Source organism: Apodemus sylvaticus, chromosome 10, assembly GCF_947179515.1.
Source record: "Apodemus sylvaticus chromosome 10, mApoSyl1.1, whole genome shotgun sequence".
NCBI classification, from domain to species: Eukaryota; Metazoa; Chordata; class Mammalia; order Rodentia; family Muridae; genus Apodemus; species Apodemus sylvaticus.
Genome location: NC_067481.1, coordinates 106,562,223 through 106,589,989, shown reverse-complemented (window position 1 = coordinate 106,589,989; position 27,767 = coordinate 106,562,223). Strand labels below are relative to the sequence as shown.

At 45.4% G+C, this 27,767-nt stretch overlaps 1 protein-coding gene across 1 annotated transcript in view; it reads left to right on the top strand.

Annotated features, from left to right (window-relative positions):
* Positions 1-1,030: 1,030 nt before the first annotated feature.
* The window catches only part of Cpped1 (calcineurin like phosphoesterase domain containing 1), a 109,023-nt gene continuing 82,286 nt past the window's right edge, over positions 1,031-27,767 (top strand). The window contains exons 1-2 of the mRNA XM_052196711.1: positions 1,031-1,205; positions 18,310-18,528. Of these exons, the coding sequence (XP_052052671.1) occupies positions 1,136-1,205; positions 18,310-18,528 (289 nt within the window). The 5' untranslated portion in view covers positions 1,031-1,135. The remainder of the gene's footprint in view (positions 1,206-18,309; positions 18,529-27,767) is intronic.

Below are 27,767 nucleotides of genomic sequence, written 5' to 3'. Positions count from 1 at the left end.
GATATTGTTACAGTTCCCAGTAACCCTAGGTATTGTTGTTCTCATTTGACAGATAGGGAAACTGAGGTGCAGAGAAACTAATTTTTAAAGATCATACCTGCAGTAAGGGGTAGTATTAGGACAAACCCAAGTTGTTGAGACACGAATTCATTTGCATTTCTGTTCTAAATTGCTAGGACTTATATCAGACTCTAGTTCAAGGTCATGGGATGGTCATCCTTGCCCTGTTAACCACACAAACATTTCAGGCTTACACTTGTTGAGAAGAAAATTTAGAAACTTGGCAGATCCTAGGAATTCCCCTATAGTGCTTAATAAAAATATCTTCTTTTTTGGAGATCTGAATTCAGCATTTCCACCTTATAATCTGGATTGCTACCAGGTATGCGGGTTGTAGTTCAGGGTAATGGCTTTTGAGTTGGATAGATTCCATTTTGTCTTGGTCACCTGCAGCTCTCAGCTTTCAGGAGTTCTCTCTCTCTCTCTCTCTCTCTCTCTCTCTCTCTCTCTCTCTCTCTCTCTCTCAGCTTCCCCATCTGAGGAGCACAGCCAGTGAGGTAGTAAGCTAAACTTAAAGTACTTAGGACACTGCCTGCATCACACCAAGAGAAAACATCAGTGACAGTGACAACGGCAATGCCCAGGCAGTCAAGATGCCTTAAAGGCCCTTGAGATTATGGTGGGCAGTTTGGAAGGGTTGCAACATAAAACTTAGGACAGCAAGTTGAAATGGAATTTCAGATAAACAGTATTTAAAAAAATAACTGCATAAGTATCTCCCAAATACTGTGTGAGATATACTTATGCTAAACCCTTTCTTTGCTATTCTTGTTAACTTGAAATCCCAAATTATGAAGCGGCCCGATGCTTGTTAAATAAGACAACTCCAGGTCTCAAAGCCTCAACACCCAGTCTGTTCTAGGCCTGGGTCCTAGACCAGGCACATGGGTCGATGCCAGAGGGATGGCCATCTCCTTGTCCTGCCCAGGCAGTACTAGCGGCACCGGAGCGGTCCTGCCCCGCCCGTCCCTCCTGGAGGGCAGGTTCCAGAAGCGGTTTCAGGCGGGGCTGACGGGTGGTGTGGAGTCGCTCCCTCCTCCCACAGAACGTGCCCAGACAAGGCCAGTCGCTCGCCATGTCAGCTGCGGAATCGGCGGATGTTTTCCACAGAGCCCGGGGCAGGACCCTGGATGCGTTTTCCCCAGGTACTACTGCTTGGCTCTTCGCCTGGGAAGGGGGACTCCAGAGCGGCAGAACCGTCCTTGCGGGGGAACCTTCCGGTCGCGGGAGCGCACTTCCACCCGGACCCCTTCGTGGGTTGCACACGGCACCCGGGCCCGTTGTAGGAGTTGTTCTTCCCTCGCGGTGCTGGGTTCTTCGCTGGCCTTGACTTGACCTTGCAAACAACAAACTAAAAAACAAAAAACCAAAGCAAACAAACAAAACAGAAGTGGGGCGGAGACGGCAGAGAAAAGAATAACTGCTTGGGCTCTGCTGTGGGGCTTGTCTTCTATCTTCCTTATCTGTAGAACCCGACCACTGCAAGCCTGGGGGCGAGAGTTGGGGCGGGGGTGGGGACCCGGCAAGTGCAGGGAGTGTCAGAGGCTGTTACTTGTAGTGAGATTGTAATTTATACCCCGCTGTTTACAGTAACGTCGGGGAAGGCATTCTGGTCCTGGTAGTCCTTGATCTTAGATAATCGGCCCCTGTCTTGCCTCAAAGGGAGCGTTAACACATTCGAGTATTTCTGTAACCTAGGGTGTGCAACATATGCTAGGTATTAAGCAAATACTAGGCCTTGAGCTACTCAGAGGATACACGGTTGGTTCCTGTTTCCCTCTGTTTAGTTTGGATCATTGGAGTTGATTCTTCTCTGGCACTTGGCTTCAAACCATGGGAACGTTTATGGTTCTTTGTTATCCAGCCTCTAATTTGCCTGAAGTACTCTGAAAAAGAAGCAGTCTGGCTCCAAACCCTGGAGGGCCTTGGCACCTGCTTTTCTCTGCTTCCTTGGTGGGACTCTGGCACCTTCTCAGCCTTCACATCCTATTTTCAAGTTCATTTCCTCAAACTTACCTCTGCCTAGCCAGCCAAAGAAGATCAACCCTAGCAGTTCTCTGCTAGGTCTTGGTTTCTTTTCCCTCCTTGCAATTCAAGGTTCTGCACTGGTGTGCACAGCCAAAAACCCACTGACGGTGGACTGGGGAAAATCCAATCTGCTGTGGTGCCATTTTCTACAAATTTTAATGTCTTAGGTTTTTTTTTCTTTTTTCCCAGCCGATATATTTTGAGTTCATATTATTCTAAGTAGTTTTCCTTTACTCCCTTCTGAACAGTGTCCCATTGACTGAGCATATGAGTTGAATGTTTTGTTAATGGATGTGCTGAGTTTTCTCCAACTTGGTGTCTGTCTTCTCTTTGCTTCTCCAAGGTTCTCTTTGCCACAGTGCTCTAGGAGTAACTGCCGTGGACTTGCAGGAATGAACATTTTGTCCTGTTCCTTAGATTGTCAGGAGAACTGGACAAGAAGACAATCAGCCAGTGGGAAGCTCCCACAGGAGGGCAGGGGGAGGGGGAAAACACCAGCCCTTCAGGGTTCCCTTTTATAGGCCGTATTCCTCCCCTGAAGGCCCTGCTTCTCCCAACAATCTTTATGTTCTTAGACTCTATTCCCAGATCAAAGTATCTGATGACAGTGGCACTATCTTTTGGCTGCTGAAATGTTCCTCACAGTTTCTTTATATTTATCCCATCCCAGAGAATCCCTTTGCAAATGACTGAGGCGTTTTCTTAGTTTTAACATGTTTGCTATTCCTTCCTTGGTCCCGACTGATACAATGACCATTCAGTTACGTGCTTTTAATTCTTGTGAACAGTATTGTAGTAAGCCTTTTGTACAGCTGTCTTTTGTAAACACATGGGAGACTTTCTTCAGGAGCAAGGGTGTGGGTTATAGAGTATAATCATCCCCAGATTTATCATCCAGAAGGGTTGTAACTGTTTGTTCCCTCTAGCAGACTGGAAGGCTGCTATAGGCTTCTCTCCAGGCTGAGAAATACCATGTTTCATTTACACCCTAGTAAATTATGGAGAATAGAGAAGAAAAGGGTGACAAATTCCCAGACCTCAGGCTCCAAATCTAGGCTCCAAATCTAGGCTCCAAATCTAGGCATGGAGCTGTGGCACAAAAATAGCAATCCTTGCCACCCAGTGGCTCTCGCTAAGAAGAGTCAGGATTGTGTGTACTGTCCATGCTTGATGAGGGGGGGAGGCATTGACTCACAGCAGACAGTAAGGAATAGAGTCAAATTTGTGAAATGGATTTGAGATACCATCTGGAATCCTGAGCACTGGTCATTTAGGGAGGTAGGGATGTGTGCTATGTGGGTGGAATAGACTGTGCTGCCTTAAGATTTGGAGTCATTACCCTGAAGGGGAGCAGTACCACTGTGGATGCTTCCTGTGCACTGTCTGTGCTGTGTTCCTTAGCGTGTGTTTCTATTCAGAGGAGTACAGCATACACTGAAGATTCAAAGCAGAAACAGTCAGAAATTCTGCAAAAGCCAGCAGCTAGTCTTGGCCCCCAAAGCTTGGCAGGAAGGCTTGGTGGGTGCACATGGTATCAGGTGCCACAGAAATGTACATAGTTGTACTCACAGGTACCCCAGGACAGTCCACCTACTGTGGGAAGTAGGGCCTAAGTCTGTAGAGACAGATCTCATACCTTCTTCAAAGGGGTTCAGTTAACTCAAGTGGCTGTCCCAGGTTTATACTGTGCTCATCCCCAGGAATTAGCTACTCTCTCCAACCAGTTGGGGTACCCGAGCGACAGAGATTCTATTTCTCCAGGAGTTTGATAAGTGAGTCTCAGTTTCAATCATCCATTCCTTGTTAACATAATCTGCTCTGCTCTGCTGATGAAGGCTCACATTCTTAAGGCGTGTTCAGATACTCGTTTTAATTAGGCAAATTGATAATTATAGTTCCCCGACACATATCCTAATTAGGATTCTTTTTCAGCTAGCATGTAACTTCCTTCTCAGAGGTTTACCACATCTGTTCTGAAGAAATTCTGAAAGGGAGAAATCAGGACAAAGGTGCTTTTTAAAACTAGATTTGAGGGCTGGTGACATGGCTCAGAGGGTAAAGGTGTTTGCCACCAAGGCGGACAACCTGACTTTGTTTATGGGAGCCCACATGTCAGACCACTGACTGCCATAGGTTGTCCTCTGACCTCCAGGTGAGTGCCGTGGTATCTGTGCCCCCACAAAATAATACAATTGAATTTGTTTTAAGGTCCTAAACTTATTTGTTTTTATTTTATCTTATCAGGATATTTCCACCTCCTTGGGTAGCTTTCTTTAAAGAATTGTTTGGGAAACTGGGGAGGTGGCTCAGCACTTAAAATCACGTCTACTCTGCGGGAAGACCTGGCTTCCATTCCTAGCATCCAAATCAGGTGGCTACAAGCACTTGCAGCTGTAGATCTAGGGGATCTGACACCTTCACAGGACCCGGACACGTGGCATGTGCTCACACAGGGGACTCATACAGAAATTAAAAATAAAAAGAAATTTTAAAGGAGTGCATTTTTCAAATGATAAAAGATTGTTTCTCTGAACACTTTGCACTTTCTCTGCAGCTGCCTTTTAGGAACTGATGGTTTTTGTTAATTTTGAACATTTCTCAGTTTTCCCTGTAAATCCTCTCACTGGCGAGGGTAAGTGGATTCTCAGTAGAAATAATCAAGTTTAAACAGTTGTAACAGTGCAGTAGATGAAGTGAGCGCTTCAGTCGCGCCTTTTCATTTAGGACAAATTAGTTCTTTATTATTTGAACAGGGATCTGTTCAATAAAAGCTGTGGGAGTGGACAGATTTGGCCCAACAGCCTAAATCAATACCGAGTTTAATCACAGCAGCTGAACTTTGGTTGGTTGTGGAAGGCCCTGCGGTCATAACTGAGCTGCAAGCCTTTAACCAGGTAAGCTGTAGCTCAGTGGCTGTTGATTGGCTAAGCAACTGTAGCCAGTTAAACTGTTTCCTGTTCTTTGTCTGTGCTTTCTGATACTCACTTCAGTGCTGCTTGGCCCAGTGCCGAGCTCTCAGTGCTGGCTCTAAGAGCTGCCTACTCACACGTCATTTGTGCTTTGTTTTACTTTGATCAAATAACTGAGCTAAATTCAATTAGCCAAAGGAAGATCCTTTGGTCCTAAACTTATCTGTCCGTCTTTATAGTCCCTGTGATTAAACAGGAATGTTCCTCATTGTAATTACCAGCTAAGGGATCTGGTCAGCAGTGCACATTTACATGTTTAAAAAGGGCACACTTAAAAAAAAATAATTTTTAAATGAGTTTGAGATAGGCTCTGGCAGAGGCTGGTCTGGAACTAATGCCCAAGTGACCCTAGGCAAGGTGTTCACCTGCCCAGGCTGCTCTTTCTCCTTAGTGCCTGGATTGCTGCTGGGTACCACCGTAACCTGGCTGGGTTTCTACTTCTAAAAGCTTCATTGGGAACTTATTTACTATAACATTCATTCCTATTGCACTTACACTTGTTTTCAGTAATGTTCCGGGATGATGCAGTCATGCAGTACTTACAGTGGTATTATGTCCACCTGCAGAATGGAAGTGTTCCCACTCCTGCTTGTCACAGGTGCCTATTACACCCTGTGCAGATAAGTCTTATTTGGATATTTCCTGTGAATGGAGTCGTATGTGGCCTTTTCCTGGTTGGCTTCACCTCCGAATGCTTCAGAAGTCATCCACACTGGGTCATGCTGTAGCTGTGCTGCTATTTTACCTCCTGACCAGCAGTGCCTGCGAGTTAAAAGCAACTCAAGAAGGGTTTTGTTTTGGCTCACAGTCAGAGGTGTAGTTCTTCACAGCAGGGGCATGGTGACTAAGGGGACCTCAGCTGTGGCAGCTGAGGGTCAGGCAGCTGGTATTTTGCACCCATATTCAGGAAGCAGAGAGAGATGGACAGCAGATGCTGCACTCACATACTCTCTTCCCTTCTTCAGTCCACTGCACTGAATGGTGCCGTCTGCATTCAGGGTTGGTCTTCCCTTGTGAGTAAAACCTTTCAGGAAACACCCTCCTAGATACACCCAGAGGTGCTTCCACAGTAGTTCACTAAATCCAATAAAGTTGATTAGCCACAACAAATAGTGTTGATTGTTTACTTAATGGTCACTGGTAGACCTCAAAAGAAATACTAAGATCATTAGCTATGTTAAAATTGTGTGTGTGTTGGGGGGCTTGTTTCTTTTTTAATAATTGAGCCAAAAGAGTTCGTATTTCTGGACCAGTTTCCTTTCTTACTGGATGTATGATGTATAGATACTGTCTTCAAAACAGGTTTTAGGTTATGATGAAGTCCAGTTGATCAGCTATTTCTTTTATCATGTCACATCTATAAAATATTTCTTTCCCTAAGTTGCAGGGATTAACTAATATTTGATATATTTTATGGTAAGAACCATTAGGACAAGCATTTGTTTCTTTTAAGTTTGTAGAGAGCCAGTGAGATGGCTTCCTGGGTAAAAGCATTCACCATGAAGGCCAGGTGACTGGAGTTCTCTTCTGTCTCTGGAACAGACAGAAAGCTGGATATAGTGGTACACATCTGTAACCCCAGCACTCCCGCAGCAAGATGGAGACAAAGACAGGAGAACTGCAGACTATGCAGCCCGCAGGCCAGGTATCCTGGAGTATATAGCACAGAGAAAAAGCAAGAGAACCTGCCTCAGAAATCGGTGCAAGACATGAACTGACATGCAAAAATCATCCTCTGACCTCCTTAGGTGTGCTATGGTACATGGGTGTCCTCTACAGTAATAAAGTGAGTTAAAGAAATTACACGGCTGAGGATGGACCCCACTCCTCAGTCATGCTAGGCAAGGGCTCAGCCGCTGACCTTCCCTTCGGCCCCTTGAGGTGATTTGTCTGTATGATATAGATGGAGGGTCTAATTATTAGGAAGCTCTCGTTGTTACTTTCTTTTCCACCTATAGTTAAACAGTTTAAAACAGAAAGACGACACTGTAGCTTTTAACATTTCATCTTCATGTAGACCATAAACACACTGATTTACCCAGCTTTTTTAGGCCAGGCCAAGCACCTGTCTTGGCCTGAATATATAAATAGACCTGGTGTGAACTTTTTATATAAGCACCAATGAAAGAATCTTCCAGTTGTGCATATCCTCCACACTCCATCCCCATAGACATGCAGTCAGTTAAAAAGCACTTGGGATGCACTCTATGTGGGAATTCTTAGGCTTATATTTTTTCTTTTTGACATTTGTCTTTCCAACACCCAATTTAATGGTGTTTTATATTTACCAGCTCATGTTTATTGAATCTCTCCCAAAACTTTCATCTTCATTGGAGACACGCTTAGAGTTGGAAACAACTCTCCATGTTAAGGAATGCTTTATGCATTTCCTTAAACCAGGCAACTTCTAAGTAAGCAGCAGCACCAACAGACTGGGGACAGGTCACAGGACATGTGCAGTGAGCCAAGGGCCTGGTGCCCAAGTGTGCGTCATGCAGGAGGCTGGGATGCCAGTGAGAGCCGAACCACTGTCTGGCCTCTGAATGACTATCTTTTGCAGAAAGCTTCCATAACACTGGCCAGACCTTCCAGGCACCCCTGGGTGTCTGCTCAGAGTAGAATCTTCTTACAGAGAAGACCGACAGACAACTTTTATGTCTGTGCACTGCCCACATTTTAGCTTTGCCACGTGCTTCAGTGAGAAAGGGACATTGATGCAGGGCTGGGGCAATGGCCTGTCTCCTGCCCCCACCCCAAGTTTGGTGTACATATAAGTCAGACACCTAGGGAATAAATGACCACATTCTGCATAGCCTTCTTTAAGAAAAGAAAAAAAATTCTTTCCATTCCAACACTACCTGGCCTCGTTTTAAAACAGGTGCAGAGCTTGGTAGTGTGCCTTAAGGCACAGCTAATGATCACCTACACACTGGCTTTGGTTCACTGTGTAGGTTTTTACCCTAGTGAATGACAGGGCCATCGGCTTTTGATGATGAGTCCCTTACCTTTGCTGCCAAGTGACCCTGGGCAAGGTGTTCACCTGCGCAGGCTGCTCTTTCTCCAGGGCTTTCCAGCTCACTTGTTTACCTGAAGCTGAGGGATCATTAGTGGTCTTGGTATTGTCTATTCCTCTTCTGTTCAAATTACCCCTGGTCTGGCGCATTAGTCTGAGGGCACGCTAACTTTGTTTGCTGTGCTACCCAGCTGCCACATCCAGGACACACGGGAGCAGTTCCAGCACTTTATGCACTCATTCTTGCCCCGCAACTTTCCCAGTGACGCTGTGGAGATGTTGGAGGCTGTTTTGTCGCTGTTGTTTGCAGTACTGAGGTGAAATTCAGGACTTCCCACATCCCGGGGTAGATCTTTCCCATGGGGCTATCCCACTAGCCCCAAGACAAACTGTCTCAAACAAGTTTGGGATGTGTCACCCCCAGACTAGATTTTTCTTAGTCTTTCTCCCCTGTGCCATCTCCAGTCGTAGTTGAAGAAGCCTGTGTTGCTCATCTTTTATAACTTAAGCCTCAACACTTGCTTTAACCCATTCTTTTCCTTGATGACACTTAGGGCAATTTGCAGTCCACATTCTCCTTAGGATTCTGTGGTCTTTCCTACTTCTGGACATTGACAAACACACTCAGGAGTCATGCGATGGTGTGGAAATAGATGGGTCCCTGCATGTGTTTTTGCCCCACATGTTGTGTATTCTCTGGACAAAAGAAAACTGAAACCAAGGTGTTAGATAAACCACTAGCATCCCTCACACCCACACTGGACAGCCGTGCAGTGCACACTGCTCAGAAGCATTGTGGGATGAAGCTCTCCCATCGGATAGGTACCCCCAGCTGGGAGGACTGTTACCTTCTTTCTGTATGCAAGGACTCTGCCAGGTAGGTGCCTCAGGCTACCTCTGCCCAGAGGAGGCGCCACTTCAGGTCTCCCTCAAGGTCCAGTGAGTCAGCGACCACCAGCCTCTTGGTGGGCAAACAGGGACATGGGCAGAGGCCAACCAACAACTAACCAAAGCAGGCACCCCAAAAGGCCCTGGAAATGTCTGTCTGTTAGCCAGCAACGCTAAGATCCAGGACAGAAGTCTTGGCCCATTTGCTGTCTTGCCTCTGAAGACTCTGGCAGTCTCCACTTCAGGTGGTCAGCCAAGCTATGACTCACAAGTCTTCATGTCTCAAAATCAATTTTTTTTTGTTTTTAGTGCATTTCAACTAAACTGTAGATAAATTTTCTCTGGTACCTGGGACAAGTAATTTGGCAATTCCACAGATTGCTCTTGTGGTTAGTCCTGTGGGGAAAGGAGAAGTCCCTGGAGGACATTTTAAAGTTGCTTTTGGCACACTGTACAGCTCACCCTTGTGGATGTATAGACTGTGCCCTTTATCACATGCCCAGAGTGGAGCGGCCATCGCTGTAGTCCACTCTAGATTCCTACCTTCCTGAGCAGAACCCTGCACCCTCAGAGCTGTCACCAGCCCCTAGGCCCTGAACAGCCATTATGGAAGGCACCATACCTGCCATACCCAGCCTGGACATTTTATGGTAAGACTGTTCTTAGACCAGAAGGAGCCCCAGAGTAGTGGCTATTGTTTAGCAATCTTTCCCCCGCTAAAATAAGATTAGTCCCCTAGAAGAAAAATGATTTGCTGAAGACATTTAGAGTGTAGTTCTCCATGCAGATTGCTGCGGGAGGAGTTGTAAAACTTGTATTTTGTTTGTCTTTGCTCTTTAGCCTAACAGCCTTCAGGCAGCTGCAAGGCTGTCCTGTCTTTGCTGTCTTGTAACCAACACAGAATCCATGGCATGGGAAAGGTAAGGGCGTTGGGACAAAGCATTAGATACTTACTCTAAAATGTCATCAGCTGTTAGAAAGCAGTCACACTGTGTGCCATGGACCAAACTCCAGGAGTCTTGTCTCTGCTAAAACTAGAGTCAACGAGACTGATGGTGACCATGGTTACTACAGGTCATCCACGGGAGACCATTTGCTCTGTGCCTAACTCAAATGCTTTGCTTGTTAACTTCATAAGGAACTGCCTTTATTCATTGTCCACATATGAGGAGACTAAACTCCAGAGAGGATAAGGAGCTTGAATGTGTTGCAGTTTGTAAAGAATAGAAACAGATTGGGGCACAAACTCTTGAAACTCAGATTCTAGGCTACCAGGCAAGGGTAGGTCATGGTGTGGTCTCACCCTGGCCTCCAGTTCTGCCTGCGGTCATCTGTCATCTGCCTTACCCTTTCCAGGAGTCTGTCCCTCCCAGCACCCTGTTGTTTCTCTGCTTGTGACTATCCCATTCCCACCTGGGATCCTAGTGAGTTTGGTGTCAGATAACAGCCTCTTTCTGTCCACCTTTCCCAATGGCTGTTCTGTAAGGTCTTAGAGGACAGGACCTGCCTGGACTGGAAGGCTAGGGCAGGTGATGTAGAAATGGAATGTTGAAGTTGGTTGGCTGTGTGAACTCAAAGACATGATCCCAAGGTCTGTAGACTGGGGGTCTGGAGGACGGATGATACATTAGCAGAAATAGGTCCACAGAGACATTTGCTTAGTGATATTGAAAGCTTAGGGCCCCTGGGGAAAGAGCCAGGATAAATGAAATGCATGGATTGTGAGCAACATTCGTGAACTCTAGAGATATTGGATCTAAGATACGGAATCCAAGTTGGACATTCCCAGAAAAATAAAACTACCTGCTATGCTCTGCTCAGCTTAAAGTTAATTCTTTGGCTATCTAGTCACATGTTATTTGGAGTTTGCTAAATTAACAGGAGTCAACACCTTGGGTTCTTAATTCTTTGTACACTGTAATAATGTGAGGTAGTCCTGTTGAGGCCTCTTAATCACACTGCTCAGCCAGGGTCTTCTGTGCCCTGTTTGACCAAACTCCCTTTAGAAAGTGTGCTGGTTTGGATAAAAATGGCCCCTAGAGGGAATGGCACTATTAGGAGGTGTGTCCTTATTGGAGGAGGTGTGGCTTTGTTGGAGGAAGTGTGTCAGTAGGGGATTTGAGCTTCTTAGATGTTTCGAATATCCAAGCCAGCAGGCCCAGAATTTCACTGTCTTCCTGCTTCCTGAGGATCAGGATATAGAACTCTTAGTACCTCTCCAGCCCCGTGTCTGCTTGCATGCCGTGGTGGTTCCCACCATGATGATCATGGACTTATACCACTGAACTTTAAGCCAGCCCCAGTTAGATGGTTTCCTATATGAGAGTTGCCGTGGTGATGGTGTTTCTTCTCAGCAGTAGAAACCCTAAGACAGGAAGTATGATTTTTTTCCCCTCTATGAAAATTAAAAGATCTGTTTATCATTGTATTCTACCTTCAGCTCTTCAGGGGCATTTCTAAGTAGCATCTCCTGAGTGCATACATTGCTATGGCATGAGACACTAAGATACAATGACACTCCTTGGCCTTTTTCTAGTCATGGGATAAAACAGTGATTTATTTGCTTTGGGGATTGTGTTTACTGTGGTCACTGACGAGCAGACAACAACAGAAGGATCCATGATGTTTCTGATTTTCAGTATATGTTAAAAGTCACCTTCCATTAACAGTTGACAAGTTTGCCCACAAGGTGATGAGCCCGAGCGAGAAGAAACACATTAGCAGAACCTGGTCCAAGAGGACATCCACCTTGTGATACTGAAAGTGCAAGCTGGAAAGAGATTGCAGTTTGAATGTCTGTTTTTCAGAAGGATTTAGCACATAAACAGTCTCAGAGGGAAGCTTAATAGGGAGGTAGTGTGTAATTCCTGCAGGCTTTTAAGATTCACCCTATGTCAAGCTGCCTTGCACTTTATTAGACAGATGAAAAAAATCTCAGAGGCTTTTTCTGTGCATGGCTTATTATACCCGAGATCCACTGTTAATCTGTCAATTTTGCAGGATGCTTGCCATGATAGTCTCTTACCAGGCAGCAGAAATAGGCTTTGCCAGGTCTTGTAACTCTGCGTGTAGCAGATGAATTGGATTGGTAAAGCAAAGCTTTTTCTGTAAAACATACTTTTAAACTAAAGTTTTGATTTAGAAGTTGGTGTCAACCTCAAGACATTGGCGTTTGACTTCAACATCAACGTTTCTCTCCATCAACAGTATATTCACCCTATCTAAGCCAGGGCATGTGCTGGGCGGAGTAGGCCGCTTGCATCTGCTTTTGCTCCTTGTACCATCTCTGGCTTTCCTCTTCCCCACTTTGAGCAAAATAGAAGAGATAGGATAGATGGGAGCAGGATGTGAATTGGACATGTGTGAGCTAGAGCAAGTTCAGGGCCATGTAGAAAGATCACACAGCTGCAGCCAGTCTTTGGCAGGTGTCTCATGCTCAGTAAGGTTAGATTTTCCAAGAGAATTAAGAAATCCATATATATATATGGATTATATATATATATAATTCTTAAATTCACACACACACACACACACACACACACACACACACACACACAATTTAATGTTGGAAACAGATTTCAAATTTTGTAAACAGTGTGTGGGTCCAGCAGAGCACATCTGCGAGTCAGACCATGAGTTTGGCATGTCTGGAGGAGAAGCTGGGTGTCTGGACAGCAGCCGTACCTTGAGTCAGCCCCATGCTGTTGGCAGTGACTGTGGGTATCACAGATGACCGAGAGAAAGTGCAGGGCCTTGACAGCTTTATTTTTATGCATTCATCTCATTTACTGAGTCTGTCCATTTCAGGCAAACTTTTGGGAGACAAAAATGTCTATACGGAAATCAACAACAACTTTGGGGTAGCCAGGAGTCCCTGCCAGATTTGTGCATCTCTCCAACCAGAGATACTCAGCTGTTCTTGGGCAGAAGGCATTAGCTGAACTCAAGTCCTGAAAGTACTAGCTAGCTCTCTCAGTATCACCTTGGTTGAATAAAAAGCTGGCTAAATCAACTTTTAGAATATTCTCATGCCTTTTGTAGCCTCTTTGGCTAAGCTTTTCAACTTCCTGTAGGTGGGCCAAAATAAATGGGTTTAACTTTGCTCTGTACTACAAAGTCAGCAGCAAACTTGAGTTTTGTATGAAAATCTAGGCCTGGGTTTTGTTTGTTTGCTTGCTTGCTTGTTTTTAGTTTTGGAGATAGTGACTTTATAGCTTAGGCTGACCTTGAACCCCCTATGTAGCTGAGCCTGCCCTTGGATGCCTTGGCCTAGTGCAGGAATGTGCCACTACCTGGCCCAGGGCTTTATATTAGTGTCTGTGCCTCCTGGAATGCTTGCCTTGGAGGATGATCCTGTCTTTGTTGTTGGCTAGACTAGTGACTTCATTGTAATAAAGAGCTCCCTAGAAGCAGTGGCTGGGTGGGAGGCAGAGGATAGGGGTATGAGTCATGTATGGTTGTAGCACACCATTGCTGGGAGACCCTTTCCCATGATGCCTTTGTTGGTACACGTTCTCATGCTGTGAGTTCTTAAAGTACCAAGGATGGCCCCTGCAACACAGCTAATAAAAACTCACATGGTCTTCAGCTGACACCTCCAAACCAGCCAACACCCTGTTTGATGCTTATGAGGGGCTGTGTGAGCACAGGGCTGACTGAGCCCAGCCCTGGAAGGCTTGTGCTGTCCTAAGCTGTTGTGTTCCTGGTAATTTGCCACTTAGCTGTACAGAGCTAATTGAATTTGTTAAAGAATGGGCTAGAGAGATGGGTCAGTAGGTAGCATGTTCTCTAAGACATGAGTCTGAGTCCCCAAATCCCACACAAACCTATACCTGTGTCTATAATCACAGTGCTTCTATAGAGGGATGGGAGGCAGTGACAGGAGGATCCTCAGAAGCCCTAGCCCCCTGCCTGGTTTATGGAACAGAAAAACAGCAGAGACCCTGTCTGAAAGTGGAAGGCAAGGACTGGTACTTGAGTTTGTGTACACAGGGGAGGGGGGAGAGGGAGAGTCACCATACACACAAGAGTTAAAAGTTACGTTCATTATGGACATATGTATTCATGAGTGTCTTAGGTGTTTCAGCTAAACAAATGTACACTTGATTATGTGTAAGCACTGTGCTGCTGTGCTAGTGTGTGGTAGACATGGCCTTGCCTGTGGCTGTTTTCATCGTATGTCAATACGTCAAAAACCAGAAATGTTAGAACTAGGGCCATTGTGAGACAGCTGAGTGAGTCAGGGCGCTTGCCACCACGTCTAACGACTGAGTTCAGTTCCTGAGACTCCCAAAGGTTGTCCTCTGCCCTCTACGTGCAAGCTCACATGTGCTCTTTCCCAGCAACAAATTGTAAAAAATATAATAAAGTATTAGAACTCACTAGTCACCAAAGAATTCTTCACTTAAGCTCTTTCCAATTCTAATAGGGTTAATTTTGAAAAGCAGTTTCAAATGTGAAAATTAGTTGTGGAAATTTTTAGGACCAAACACCTAAGCTAAATAAAGTCAGGGACAAAAACAAAACAAAACAAAAAAAAAAATAGAAAAAAAAAAAACAGAAAAAGATACAACCCCAAAATATTATAGTTAAAACCAAAGGTCCTCCTCAGAGTGGTGTTTCAAGTCTCTTAGTATCTGCCTCTTACCCAGAACACCTGAGTCTCCTGCCAGCCGGGTTCCTTGGCTGGTTGCAGGCCAACTATCCTCAGATGTCAGTGGTCATGTGTCAGTGAGGGATTCGACTGCCTCTGCCCCACTACATTTCTTGCCCCCTCCCTGCTGATGTCGCTGGTTCCCAGCTCATCACAGCAGCACACCAAGATCCCTCTTTACCTGCACAGCAGCCACTGTTGCCAACGCCTCCTCTTCTCCCTCAAGCCTCCGTTTCCAGACAGTTCTCGTTAATTAGATATTTACCCCCTAAGTCTCCAAGACAGTCTGCTTAGGGAAGTTCATGGGGCGAGTGGGGTGTCTACATGTGTGTTTCTCAGTAATGTCAGAAGTTCTGATTGTAAATCAACTATGTTGTGTCTTAAGCAGCTGTGACTCATTTCCAGAGGGTCTTGAGAAGCTGGACTTTCCTTGTGTGGGCAGGAAATAATAGCTTCACCCTAGAAAGGATGCTGCAAACGTCACACTGCAGGTATCTGACAGCAGGTCTGGACTTTGTAATTCAGTTTCATCCTGTGGAAGAGATAAAGGAGATGGACACTCTCAGGCAGCCCTCCTTTCAGAACAAAGCTTATATAGCCCCACATCTTTTAATTCAACCTGTTCTTGAATTCAAATTTGCTCTTCGTATGTGAACATACCTGGAGGCTAGAGGATGGCTTTTGGGGGTCCATGCTCCCCTTCCCTGGTATAAGGGTATTGAATTCATGTTGTCAGGCTCGTGTGGCAAGGACCTTTATCTGCTGGGATAGCTCTTGCCAGTCCGTTTAAAACACAGAATCTCACCATGTAGCTCAGGCTGGCCTCTAATTCCAGCTCTTTCTGATTTCATGCCCAAGTGTGGGGTTTGCAGGCAGTATTGCCATGCTGTTGGGCTATGCAGCATTCAAATTGAGGTGGCAGTAAAGAGCTCCTGAGCAAAACTCTAGAAGATGCTTTGCAAACACAGAGCCCTGGGCTAGCTAGAGCCCTCAACCCTAGGTTGAGCATTGAAGGTGTAGAGCTGCATTCACTTGAGATCTGTGAATAAGAATTTCTGGAAGGAAGCTTTGACTACAAAGGCTGATTAACTGATTAGAAAATCAGTGATTGCAAGTCCAGAGCCAAATTATCTTGGCTATCTTTAGCCCACTTAGAAGCCACTTACTGCCCTCTTGTACATGTGACCTAATGTCTTTGAAGCCATTAGTTAAATCACTTGGAATGTACAAACACAGTGACGGTTTGTAGCAGTGTTGAGCCTTAGACTGCTGCACACTGCCTGAGCCCCATATCTGAGCTGTTCTGTGACCACCTACCTGATGTTTCCACCAACATACTTGAAGAATGTCTGGATTCCTGATTTTCTTTGTTCTGTTATTTAAAAGCTTCCTGAAACTATTTCCATGTTGGAAAATGGAATTTGGAATAACCTAATCCATGTTCCTGGGGCATGGTCTCATATTTGACTCCAGAATAAACTCTTCTCCCCTTTGAGTAAAAGCTGTGTTTTGTATCAGCAAGTTGAATCTATTTATTTTGTGGTTCATCATTATAAAATTGGCACTCTAGGTTTTTACTAAGTAAATGTGTAATGAGAGACGTATTCAGTAGCCTCAAGGACTTTTGACTTTTTGAGGCTTTTGACTATTTGTCATGGGAAACCACTTGTTAAAATGTTTGCTGCAGGAACATTTCATAACAGGTTGATTTATTCTATGGTTCCAGTCACCTCCTGGGTCTGCTTCTGATTAATTTATGTTTTAAATAACTCTGCAGAGGGTCTCAGACATCAAAACATAGCTAAAAGTGATTAGTGGCATACAAAAGTTACTATTGAAATAATAAGAAAATGTTACTAATCACTAACTTGAAAACACAAAACAGAATCTGGCAGGGTTTTTGGTTTTTGGTGTGTGTGTGTGTTGTTTTGTATTTGTTTTTTTATGCCATGTATTTAGCTCTTTAGGAAGAGTCTCTCCCCTTGACCTTATCTCTTCAGTCTGATTTGTACTTATCTATTGTCACCAACAAACTGAAACTTGACAGTGAGAAGCAGCAAGCGTGCATTGTCACAGAGACCCCTTTGGGGGTCTGGGTACATCATTGCTGGATGCTGTGGTCACAGACACTCCTAAGACTCCAGTTAAGGCTCTGCTCTTATCCAAAAGCTCAGTAACAGATACCTCTCTTCCTGGTCTACTCACATGGCCGTTGGCTGGATGCAGTTATTTCTGGGATGTTAGCCAGACTCTTCCTTCTGTTCCTTGCCATATTAGCCACTCCATAGGGCAGTTTACACTATGACAGCTTGTGTTTTGTTTTCTTCTGAGACAAAGTCTTTCTCTATAGCCCCTGGGTGACTTGTATTTGTATCTGCCTCTGAGCACTGGGATTAAAGTCAAGCACCACTATAACCAGTTTGATATGATGACAGCTTTTGACTATGGAGTGAGGAAAGGAGAGGGAAGGAGAATGAAGGTCCACGGTCTCCAGCCTTCATCTGAGAGGACATACTGTTAGCCATGTTCTGTATATTGGAAGCAGCTGCAGTCCATGCTCAAGGATTATAAAGGAGTGCATATTATCGGGCAGTATCTTTAAGGACCACTTTAGTCTTTTTATCAAGCACAGTAAATACTGAGTAAATGAATCAAATTCTTCAGTAGAGTTTGCGCTCTGCCCTGTACAGCATGATGTACACCCAAGCCCCAGCCACTCCTTGATCACAATAAACTCAGGTTGATTGTGGTTGAACTGTACAGCCATGTTGACAGAGGACTAATAGGGTAGCATGCAGGTGCCCTTTGTTCTGTAAGTTTGGTGACTTTTAGAATAACGTGTTACATTCCTGTAATTTGCCAACGGTAGATACTGATTTTTCCACTACCAAATATAAAGGTCGAGGTGACAGATTTGTTGACTTGCTTGATTGTGGTAGTTATTTTACCTTTTCTATGTATAACAAGACATTGTGGTGTGTGTGTGTGTGTGTGAGTGTGTGTGTCAGGGCTTTTTGTCAGTTCTACCTCAGTTAAACTGGGAAGACAGAAAACCCCTCCCATGTTCAATCTCACAGTGTGGTGATACCCAGGTCTTACTGTCTTTGAATTATTAGCATTGATTTTTTCTTTCCTTTTTTTCCTTTCACATTGATGTACTTGTTTCAAGATTTCAAGACTTTATTCCTGGCACCACATCTCCCACCAGATAGCCAGAGCTTTTGAGCGCCAAGTTTTATAATTAAAATTCTGTTGCATTCCCCCCAAACAGCACAAATGGTGCCATTAAGACTGGAAGAAAAGATTCGTAAGCACTTTACCTAGTAATTTAAATATAACACCCTGGCAGCATCAGTTTGGGTATTTTTAATTCTAATTAGAACACTATTACTGAGCATTAATATCCTCTGCACTGTGTTCCTCTGTGGTCTTGGGTTCATTTTGGATGTCTAGCTTTTAAGCAAACAGCTTGGGTACATGGCTACAGCACCTGCATGGTCTCCCGTGGCCTTTGGGAATCACTGGGTCCCCAGCACAATTAGTATAAATCAAAATCCTCTAGACAGTGACAGGAAAATGGTGTGTTTGGACAGCAGCTCATCAAAATGACCTACTTAATTTAAGAACACTCCTATTTCCACTTGCATGGTACCCTGGTTGCTCTCACTGACAGGTTTTATCCCCCTCCCTTCTCTTAGAAAAGGAGCGGGAATGGAAAGGTCCATTCTACTTCGTCCAAGGTGCAGACACTCAGTTTGGGCTGATGAAGGCCTGGTCTACTGGGAATTGTGACACCGGCGGTGACGAGTGGGGGCAGGAGATCCGTCTCACAGAACAAGCTGTTGAGGCCATCAACAAGCTGAGCCCCAAGCCCAAATTCTTTGTCCTCTGTGGTGACCTCGTTCATGCCATGCCAGGTAAGCCTGGGGCTGTCAAGGAGGGCCTTTTCTTCTTAAGCGACTCCTGCCCAAGTATAGGCAGGAAGAACAGCTTTTGTTCCAAAGGCGCCTCTGTTCAGTGTCGTTCCCACTCTTCAAGGGTTGTGCTATTTATTGAATATCAGAAAATGCATGCTCACTTTTTATTTAGAATTTGGCAAGATTAATCACAGTAATTAGGCTGAGTTACCTTTCAGATGCTCCAAGCTTAGTAGGAAAACACACCCTTCTGTCACCTTGCTACATTTCCAAAGACAAACATTACAACTTCCAAATACCACATGTGGGACTGTCCCAATGCCACATGTGGGACTGTCCCTATACCACATGTGGGACTGTCCCTATACCACATGTGTGACTGTTCCAATACCATATGTGTACTGTCCCAATGCCACATGTGTGACTATCCCAATAACATATCTGTGACTGTCCCAATATCACATGTGTGACTTTCCCTATACCACATGTGTGACTAACCCAATACCACATGTGTGACTGTCCCTATACCACATGTGTGACTGTCCCAATGCCACATTTGTGATTATCTTTATACCATATGTGTGGCTGTCCCAATGCCACGTTTGGGACTGTCCCTATACCACATGTGTGACTGTCTCAATATCATATGTGTGACTGTCCCTATACCACATGTGTTACTGTCCCAATAACATACCTGTGACTGTCCCAATGCCACATCTGAGACTGTCCCAATGCCTCATGTGTGACTGTAATCCAGCCTCTTCTTTTGTTGCTTCTCTTTTTAAATTTTTATTTTATGTGGATGGGAGTTTTGCCTTCATGTGCACCAAGTGTGTGCAGTACCTGCTCAAACCAGAAGAGGCATCAGAGCCTCGAGACCTTTGTGAGTCACCATGTGGGTGCTAAGAATTGAACCTAGGTCTTCTGCAAGGGCAGCAAGTGCTCTTAACCATAGAGCTATCGCTCTGACCTACTCTCTTTGCTTGTTAAAGTTTTATTTCTCCCATATCTGTTGTTGCTTTAGTTTTGTTTGGATCCTGGGGCTCAGAGGTTGTTATCTGAACTTGATCACTCCATCTCCCAGCTCTGTATTCCTCTTAGCTGACTTCATTTGCAGCCAGGCTCTCTAGGAAGTGGCTACCTAGTACAGCAGTGAATTAGTTAAACTGATTTGCCTCCCTGCAGGCCAGGCATGCACTGCACCTGCCCACGAGCTCTCTGGATTCTCAAATGAAAGACACACACACACACACACACACACACACACACCAGCTAATTTTGATATGCCTTGACTAACTCAATGGCTGGACACTTCTAAACCTCCCTACGGCTAGCAAACGCTCCCTTCTGGTATTCCTGAATTACCATATTTTAGCATCTGTATTTCATCTCTGCTAACCCAGGCCCAATGGAGGCCACTTTTTTGAAGTCTTGCATGCCAGCAGGCCTTTAAGTTTCATGTTCCTGTTTCCCCAGCATGGTGATCCTCTCTGCCCTTCCTCCCATCCTCCCCCACCCCACCCCCATCCTCCCCCACCTCCATCCTCTCCCCCACTCCCCCACCCCCATCCTCCCCCCTGCTCCCCATCCCCACCATCTCCCTGCTCCCCCACCCCCATCCTCTCCCCCACTCTCCATCCTCCCCCACCCTCCCCCACTCCCCATTCCCTCCTGCTCCCTCACCCCCATCCTCCCCCTGCTCCCCCATCCCCATCCTCCCTGGCTTCCCTACCCCCCATCCTCCCTGGCTCCCCCAACCCCCATCCTCCCTGGCTCCCCCACCCCCCCATCCTCCCTGGCTCCCCTACCCCCCATCCTTCCTGGCTCCTCCACCCCCCATCCTCCCCCGCTCCCCCACCCCCCATCCTCCCTTGCTCCCCCCCATCCCTCATCCTCTCCCACTCCCCCACTCCCATCCTCCCCCACTCCCCTACACCCCCCCCCCCCAATCCCTTGCCTGCCCTGTCTCCCTGCCAATTCTTTATTATCAGTCATAGCCAGCTGCAGGCGGGGACCCTTAGGTCAGGAAGCATGGCTTTTGGGAGATGAAATGAGACAAAGTATTAGGACCAATTTCCAACAACCTAGATAGTGTCTATAAACCTAAGGAGTTCTAGGTGTTTTACAGAAATCACAACAGAAACAAAGGGACCTATTCTGAATGACCCAGTCAGAGTCACAGATCCCATTTACCTGATTCACATGGCCCAAAGCTAAGTTGTGAGATTAGCTCCACTCCAGCCATGTGGTCTGAAGAACAGGGTGGTTTCCCTAAAGAAAAGTAAACTGCCAGCCCGAGCATCCCTGTGCAGGTGGTTCACTGCTCTCATCCTGTGTCCTCTTCCTCTGATTGCTTTACTTCCAGGAGGGGAGAGGAGGGTGGGAGGGGAGAGGAGGGTGGGAGGGGAGAGGAGGGTGGGAGGGGAGGGGAGGGGAGAAAGAAGTTCTTGGTTACACAAGTAGCCGATGGACCTCTCCTCCTTCTCCCCTACACCCTCACTTAATATCCTCCTGTCTCAGGCAGGCCCGCAGCTCCATGATCAAGTAAGTCTAAGTCAGTAGACGCGATCCTTCCTATCAGAGAGGCAGTTAGCTTCCATGACTTCATCCCCTCTCCTGCCCGTGTCTTTGCTTAGTGTAACAGAAATGACCTGAAGACCAGATGAAAAAGACAAGCAGGGTCTGGGGATGTTTGCATTTGTCTAACTTTACTTGGAAGCTGGATTTATGAGCTGCTCTAGGAGCAGCATATGGTGGATTGAATATGCTTGGCGCAGGCAGTGGCACTATTAGGAAGTGTGTCACTGCGGGGTGGGCTTTGCGACCCTCCTGGCTGCCTGTGAGACAGTCTGCTCCTAGCAGCCTTCAGGTCAGACGCAGAGCTCTTGACTTCTTCTCTAGCATAGTGTCTCCTGGATCCTCCCATGCCTCCTGCCATGGGATGGTGGACTGAACGTCTGAACCTGTAAGCCAGCCCCGGTTAATGTTGTCCTTACAAGTTTCCTTGATCATGGTGTCTCTTCTCAGCAATGGCAACTGTAAGACACTGAGACACTGCAAAAAGCTGAGCACGTTCCAGCTAGTCCTGCCCAACCCCTATTGTCTGGACACTGTGTATCTAGAACTAAACCCGGAGTGAAGATGTAGGAAGGAAAGGGGCTAGCTAGGGCCATTTTCTTTAACATTCTTGGAGAGCAACAAGGGGGGTAGGGAGAACTCTCAGGGAGGGGTGTCCTTGTCTGTTTACTGGTGTCTTAGGTAGAGCCCATGGATATCACCTACAGAAACATCTGTCCTGGAGTAGGCCTGTAGAAATGTGATAGGAAGAGGGAACAGAAGACAACTATTTCAGTCAGAACCCAGGAGCCTGGGCCACCTCAGTCAGAACCCAGGAGCCTGGGCCACCTCAGTCAGAACCCAGGAGCCTGGGCCACCTCAGTCAGAACCCAGGAGAAAAGGCCACCTGTTCTCCACCTGCTTATGATGGAGCAGGTGAGTAGAGATAATCCCCTTATCTCTGACTCTCACTGAAACAGCAATGTAAAACTGCCACACATTCTGGGGCTCCATAGTAGTCAGAAAGCAGAGATGAGCAATGGGGAGACCAAGACTCAGTTACAGCTTGGGGTCCCTGGATCCAGATGTGTGGCATGGGGACAGAACCTTCTTCCCCTACAACAGAGGTAACTATCTGAGCAGCTCTACATGGAAACGTATTTAGGAAAATAGTCCTTCGTTTGTTTTGTAGTGAAGTTAAATACGTGCCACTGATAACTTATGGCCAAGGGTTCACAGATGTGAAGGTAGTATAATGTGGAAGCAGCTGTAGGCCTTAGCTTCTGACATAGCAAGGCAAGCTAAGGTGACGGGCTCGTTGACCCAGTGCACCACTGCTAATGTCCAAGTCAGCTGGTGTCTTCAGGATGATGTGGCCCAGATGCCATCAGCTTTGTGTTGTTGCCCTGGGTCACACAATAGGCAAAGGTCTGCTTCTATTGACCTTTGAACATAGATTATTACAAAATTAGCATTTTTCTGCCCAGTGGCTTCAGGATATCATGAGGCTTCCTGGAATTATATAACTCGTTCTTGTGGATGTTTACCAACTTGTTCTGGATTATGTTAATCTATTCAGCCACATTTCAAAATCAGATGTAAAATAAAAGCTTTTCTTGCAATTACATTGCTTCTCAAATAGGATATACTGAACATAAATAAATGAAAACCATTTTATGATCAGTCCTAACAATCAGAAGACCTTGTAAATTGGAACCTGCAAACTTCTGAACATACACTTTCTATTCAGCGTGACTTAATTAGAATTCATAATTTGGGCTGTTTTGGGAGGTTTTAGCTGAGCCATATAGAGGACTTTAACTGGTTTTTAATATTTTTTCTGAGATGAAACAACGTTTTAAAGCTAGTTATAATTTTTAATATGCAATAAGTTGCTCCCCTCACTTAGGGTACCCACCAGGGCTGAGCAGAAAAGCAATTATTTGCTTTGACTACTTAGCACATTGTTAATGGCCAAATGCATATATTAATAAGCAAATAAAATCAGAGAGCTTGCTTTTAATTCTACCATAAATAGTATCTTGGGTCAAGTAGATATTAACTCAAAAGGAAGTAAAAGAACTTTCCAAGTAATGAATTTTTTAATGAAAGTAACAATATCCTTTTTCATTGTAACTGTCCATCGTAACATTCATTCATCCACAAGCATTCCCTGATTGCAGAGTAAGTGCCAGATACAGCATGAGTCACTATGGGTGTACTAGAGGAAATGAGAGGCCAGGGCCTCTGAGGCTCTATTGAGCCTATCACAGATAACGTGTGATAAGTGAGATTCAGCTCTGTAACCAGCCAGTGTTACTGCTGCTGGCGTACTTCCTCATAATAGCAATGCAAAACAGATCCAGTGGTTATTTTCATTTTTCCTGGTTGGGTATCTGGCTCTGAATAAGGAAGTACTTTTTCCTAAGGCTTTGTATCCTAAATGTAGTGGAGTAACTTCTTTTCTAGACCTCTTGCACTCCCCACTGTTGCCTTGCTATTAAAAAACATGAACCCCAAAATGACCAGAGCTTACTGGAGATGGACCATCTCTGCCCAGGCAGCTCTAGCAGGTCTTTATGAAGTCACCGGATAAATCGTATGGACTATACAGCTGAGATGCACCTGCCAGCCTAGGTTTCTCAGGCCCAATGCATCCTGCTTTTCATGTACTATGTACCTGTGTGCATGCCAGGAGCCACTGAGAGTCCCCTTCACGGTTGTCACTGACGGTGTTTGAGCAAGAGAACTGCCACTCCTTTAAGCGTTTGCTCAGGTTCTGGGGGAGATGCTTTTGTGTGTGTAGGTTTTGTTTTACTTGTTAAATACTCTGAGTAACTAAAGCAGGATGCTCTCTCCTATAGGAAACGCCCACAGCAGCATGTTGGCAAAGTGCCCTGGAAAACGTGCACAGCGTTTTCTTGAATGTGATTTGTACATATATAGCCAGGACTGGGTTTTTGATTTGGATCATACACATATCCAGAACTCTTTATCTGCCATCCCAACACTCAGGAATCTGTCTCTGAAAATTAAGATTATTTTTCTTAAGTTTGAAATTGACTTCATTGGTAACAGGACTGCGCTGAGCTGACTCAGGCTGGTCCTGGTTCTTAAGTAATGGGATACTCGCACATTGGTTAGTAGAGAATTCTTGAGCTCCGTAATGATTTAGTCTCAATTCGGCATTGTTAGTGTGTATTCTGTCCTCTCTATTCCCCCTTCTAAAGTTTGTAAAAACATTTTTAAACAAGATCCAGCATAGAAGATTTTTCTTAAGAATTTATGGATCTGCAGAACAGATAATTGCGACTTAAAAAGAAATACTTCACCAGTAGAAGTAAAAGCTTCTTGTTCCCACTTGTGTGATTCCCCCAAATTAATTTTTGCACCTCTTTTACATGGCCGTCACATAGTAGTTTCAAGGTTTAGATGGTCCCTGATGTTTTAAGGTTGAATTTTTGGGACCATTTCTGTTGGAACCAAAGAACCTCAGAGATGATTGGAACAAATTGGAGGAGAGGGCACATGCACACAGATGGAGTTTGTTAGGAATAAGCGCAGAAGTAGGTGGAAAGTCTTCATGGTGGAGACAGGCTGGGCTTCAGTAGAAGTAACTGCGGAGTCAGAGAGGAGGCAAAGTCACTTGGTGGCCTGGTATTGAGGAATGGGTGTCAGCCGGAAATGTGAATTAGAGATACCGATAAGTAGCTTTGTGTTTTTCCTTTAGTTAAAGGTCTGAACAGATCAAGAAAGACAAAACAACAAGAACAACAAAGATCAAACTTTCTTCTTGTTTGGTCATCTTAAACTGGGTGCAGAGGGATGGGCTAAAGTTTAGAAAAAGTCACCACCCAAAAAACATCCAGACTCTTCTCCCCACTTGGCAGCTTCTCCTTCTATGAAGAAGGAGTGACTTCGGGGAAGGAGGGCTTTGAGCAAAGCTGGGATGTGTCTGTGCGCTGTGCTCCGGGCAAGGAAAGGAGCTGTTTGTCTTTCTGTTGCTTTCTCTGTCCAACCGGGCTGATGCTTATTTTTCTCAGACCAGGAAGACACAAACATGTGAATACAATCCTGGTACTAGACAGACTCTGATAAGGAAAGCCTCCAAGGCATGATTTCAAAACCAAAGCCAGGATTAAGGCTCCATCCAGGGAAGGGCCTTATCTCAGCCCTCCTACACTGTCAAGTTCACCTTCCCCTAAGCTTAGTTCCAAGGTCTTGAAGGACAGCATTCCTGTGAGGGGGGTGGAGGGTTATTTACTGCTGGATGTAGGGAGGAGTGGAGTCACGTGAACCAGTGTGTGCTTCCCAGGGGTCTTAGCCAGTTGCAAATTTCTAGAATAGATGAAATTTGACATCTGTACTCAGTGGCTATTCTATACCAGACTGTGTTCTAGACGCTTCTGCTATGGAAATGAAATGATGTGAAATGGATGAACCTTCAAGTTACCTGTAAAGGATATGGATATATAAAGACATAATCCTCCCTGCCCTGCGCCCCCCTTCCTCCTTCTCCCTTTCCCTCAACCTCCCTCCCTCATTCAATCCTCTCTTGTTTGTTACTTTACTCTCTTGAAGGATCCAAGCTAGAATAGATCTGGGTCTATCGTTGTTGTTGTTATTGTTATTATTATTATTATTATTATATTCACTTTCTAAATTATGCAAGCAATGTAAATGGGTTGCTTTTGCAAGGATTGAAACTCTTCATATAGAATCAACCATGACTCCCTTCCCATGTCTTGACCTGGGGGTCACTGTTGTTCAGATTATGTGTGTACACACACAATCACTCTGTGCACATGGTTCTGTGATTTACTCTTTCCCCTTCTGAGTGGCTGAATAATTATTGTGTTCATATATATAGACTCTGTTACTACAGGGTCTACAGATGGGAATTTCACAGTTAACCTGCCCTCCAGGTTGTGCTAGCTGAGATAATCTCCCTGAGAGACCTAAGCAGTGTTCCTGGCATCCCTTCGGTGCTCCCGTGCCGTCAGTGGTGCTCCCGTGCCGTCAGTGGTGCTGAGTCTAAGCAGAGGAGCTTGCGATCCTCCAAGCCATTCACACTGAATGGTCCACACCAGCCACTCTGCTTTGTGGCTTTCTGGAGGAACTCTCATGGGGACAGGGTGACCAGCACTTTCTTCCTGTGATTCCCTTTTGTGTAACCGATAGCCTTGTCCCTGTGATAAGTTCCTGTGCCACATACAACATCTCAGAAAGCTTCCATTTCATGGAAGCCTTGTGTCCATCATAAAATGAGTCTTGTTTTTTTAAAAAAAATCTAGCTACTTTACATTCATCCCTACTGTGTAGTTAGCCTTGCATTTTTATTTTTAAATGCCTACTCTAGAAAATGCCAAGATTTAAAGTTAATTTACCATACTATTTCATATACAGAAACAGAAAGAGATTTATTTGCATGCAAGGGTATGATGCCTTAGTCAAAACATCACCGGGCTTGGGGATGGGGAATGCGCCGAGACCGTCTCCACTCAGGCTTATGCTGAGAAGCTGAGGGCAATCAGCTCAGCCCCTTGGCTCCTTCCCTCCTTCACGTCCATTGTAAGCCCCATGAAAGCATCCAAGCAATCAGGGACAATGCTTCCCTTCTGCTAAGCTGATTAGAAAAGGTCTGAACCAATTTACTAATATTACTAATTAAGGGAACACGGGGCCTCAGTTGAATGGCTGTTTCTGATTAGGTGTGTGATTATAGTTCTACCCCAGCCATTGTCTACCCCATATGCACGTGGCTGCTGGAATGCTGTCAGCTCTCTCTTCCCTGTCTGACAGGGCATCTTAATCATGCTTGTGCTTAGGCCCCTTTGGTAGATTGGCAAAGTCCCTGGACCACATCACAGGTTATGTTTTTAAACATAGAGAATTTCCATTGAAACCAATACAGTTATCAAAATACTCTTACAGAATTTGATTGGGTGGTGTGTGTGCTTCTTGGCTGATGTTCTGACAGCGTGGTTAATAACTCCCCGGGTGTGATCGTGACAGTGACTCCATGTTCTATGGCATGGGCAGAAACTGAAATGTGATAAGAAACTCATGGCTTCCATGCTTACATTCTTGCTACCTCCACAAGCAGCTGCTAGCGTTGTAATAAAAGGTGGTGCTATAGCCACATGAATTTAGAGGAAATCTAGTTTTCTTTTATCTGAAATCCCTTCCCACCCCTGCAGTGCCTGTGGCCCCAGATTAAGAGCTTACGTCCCTACACGGGAGCACAGTCCTCTTGTTCTCTCTCAGAGCTGCCTCTTCCTGGTGACGGTGTGGACATTATGATTGGCCAAAGTACAAACGCATTGACAGAAACTTTTCTTGAAAGAGAAAAGCTTTTTATGGAATGGATCTCACCTCATGCACCCCAGTGCTGCTCCTCCCCCATCCCTCATGTCCACCCTTCACCCTTGCCACCTCCTGCCCAAAGTAACGTGCACACGCACAGTGCGTCCTGAGTGCTGCAGCTGGTGAGAGGCAGGGCTAGCTCTCCTGAGCTCATGACCCTGTGGAGAGCTTTCCTGACTGCTAGAGGTGGTGAGGAACTGGGTGGGGTGGGGCTGGGCATCACCTCTGTGCCTGTGCTAGCCCACAGCAGATGAGACAGGGTCAGCCTCCCACACTCACACTCTCAGTGCTAGCTCACCCATGCTCTGCCCTCCACA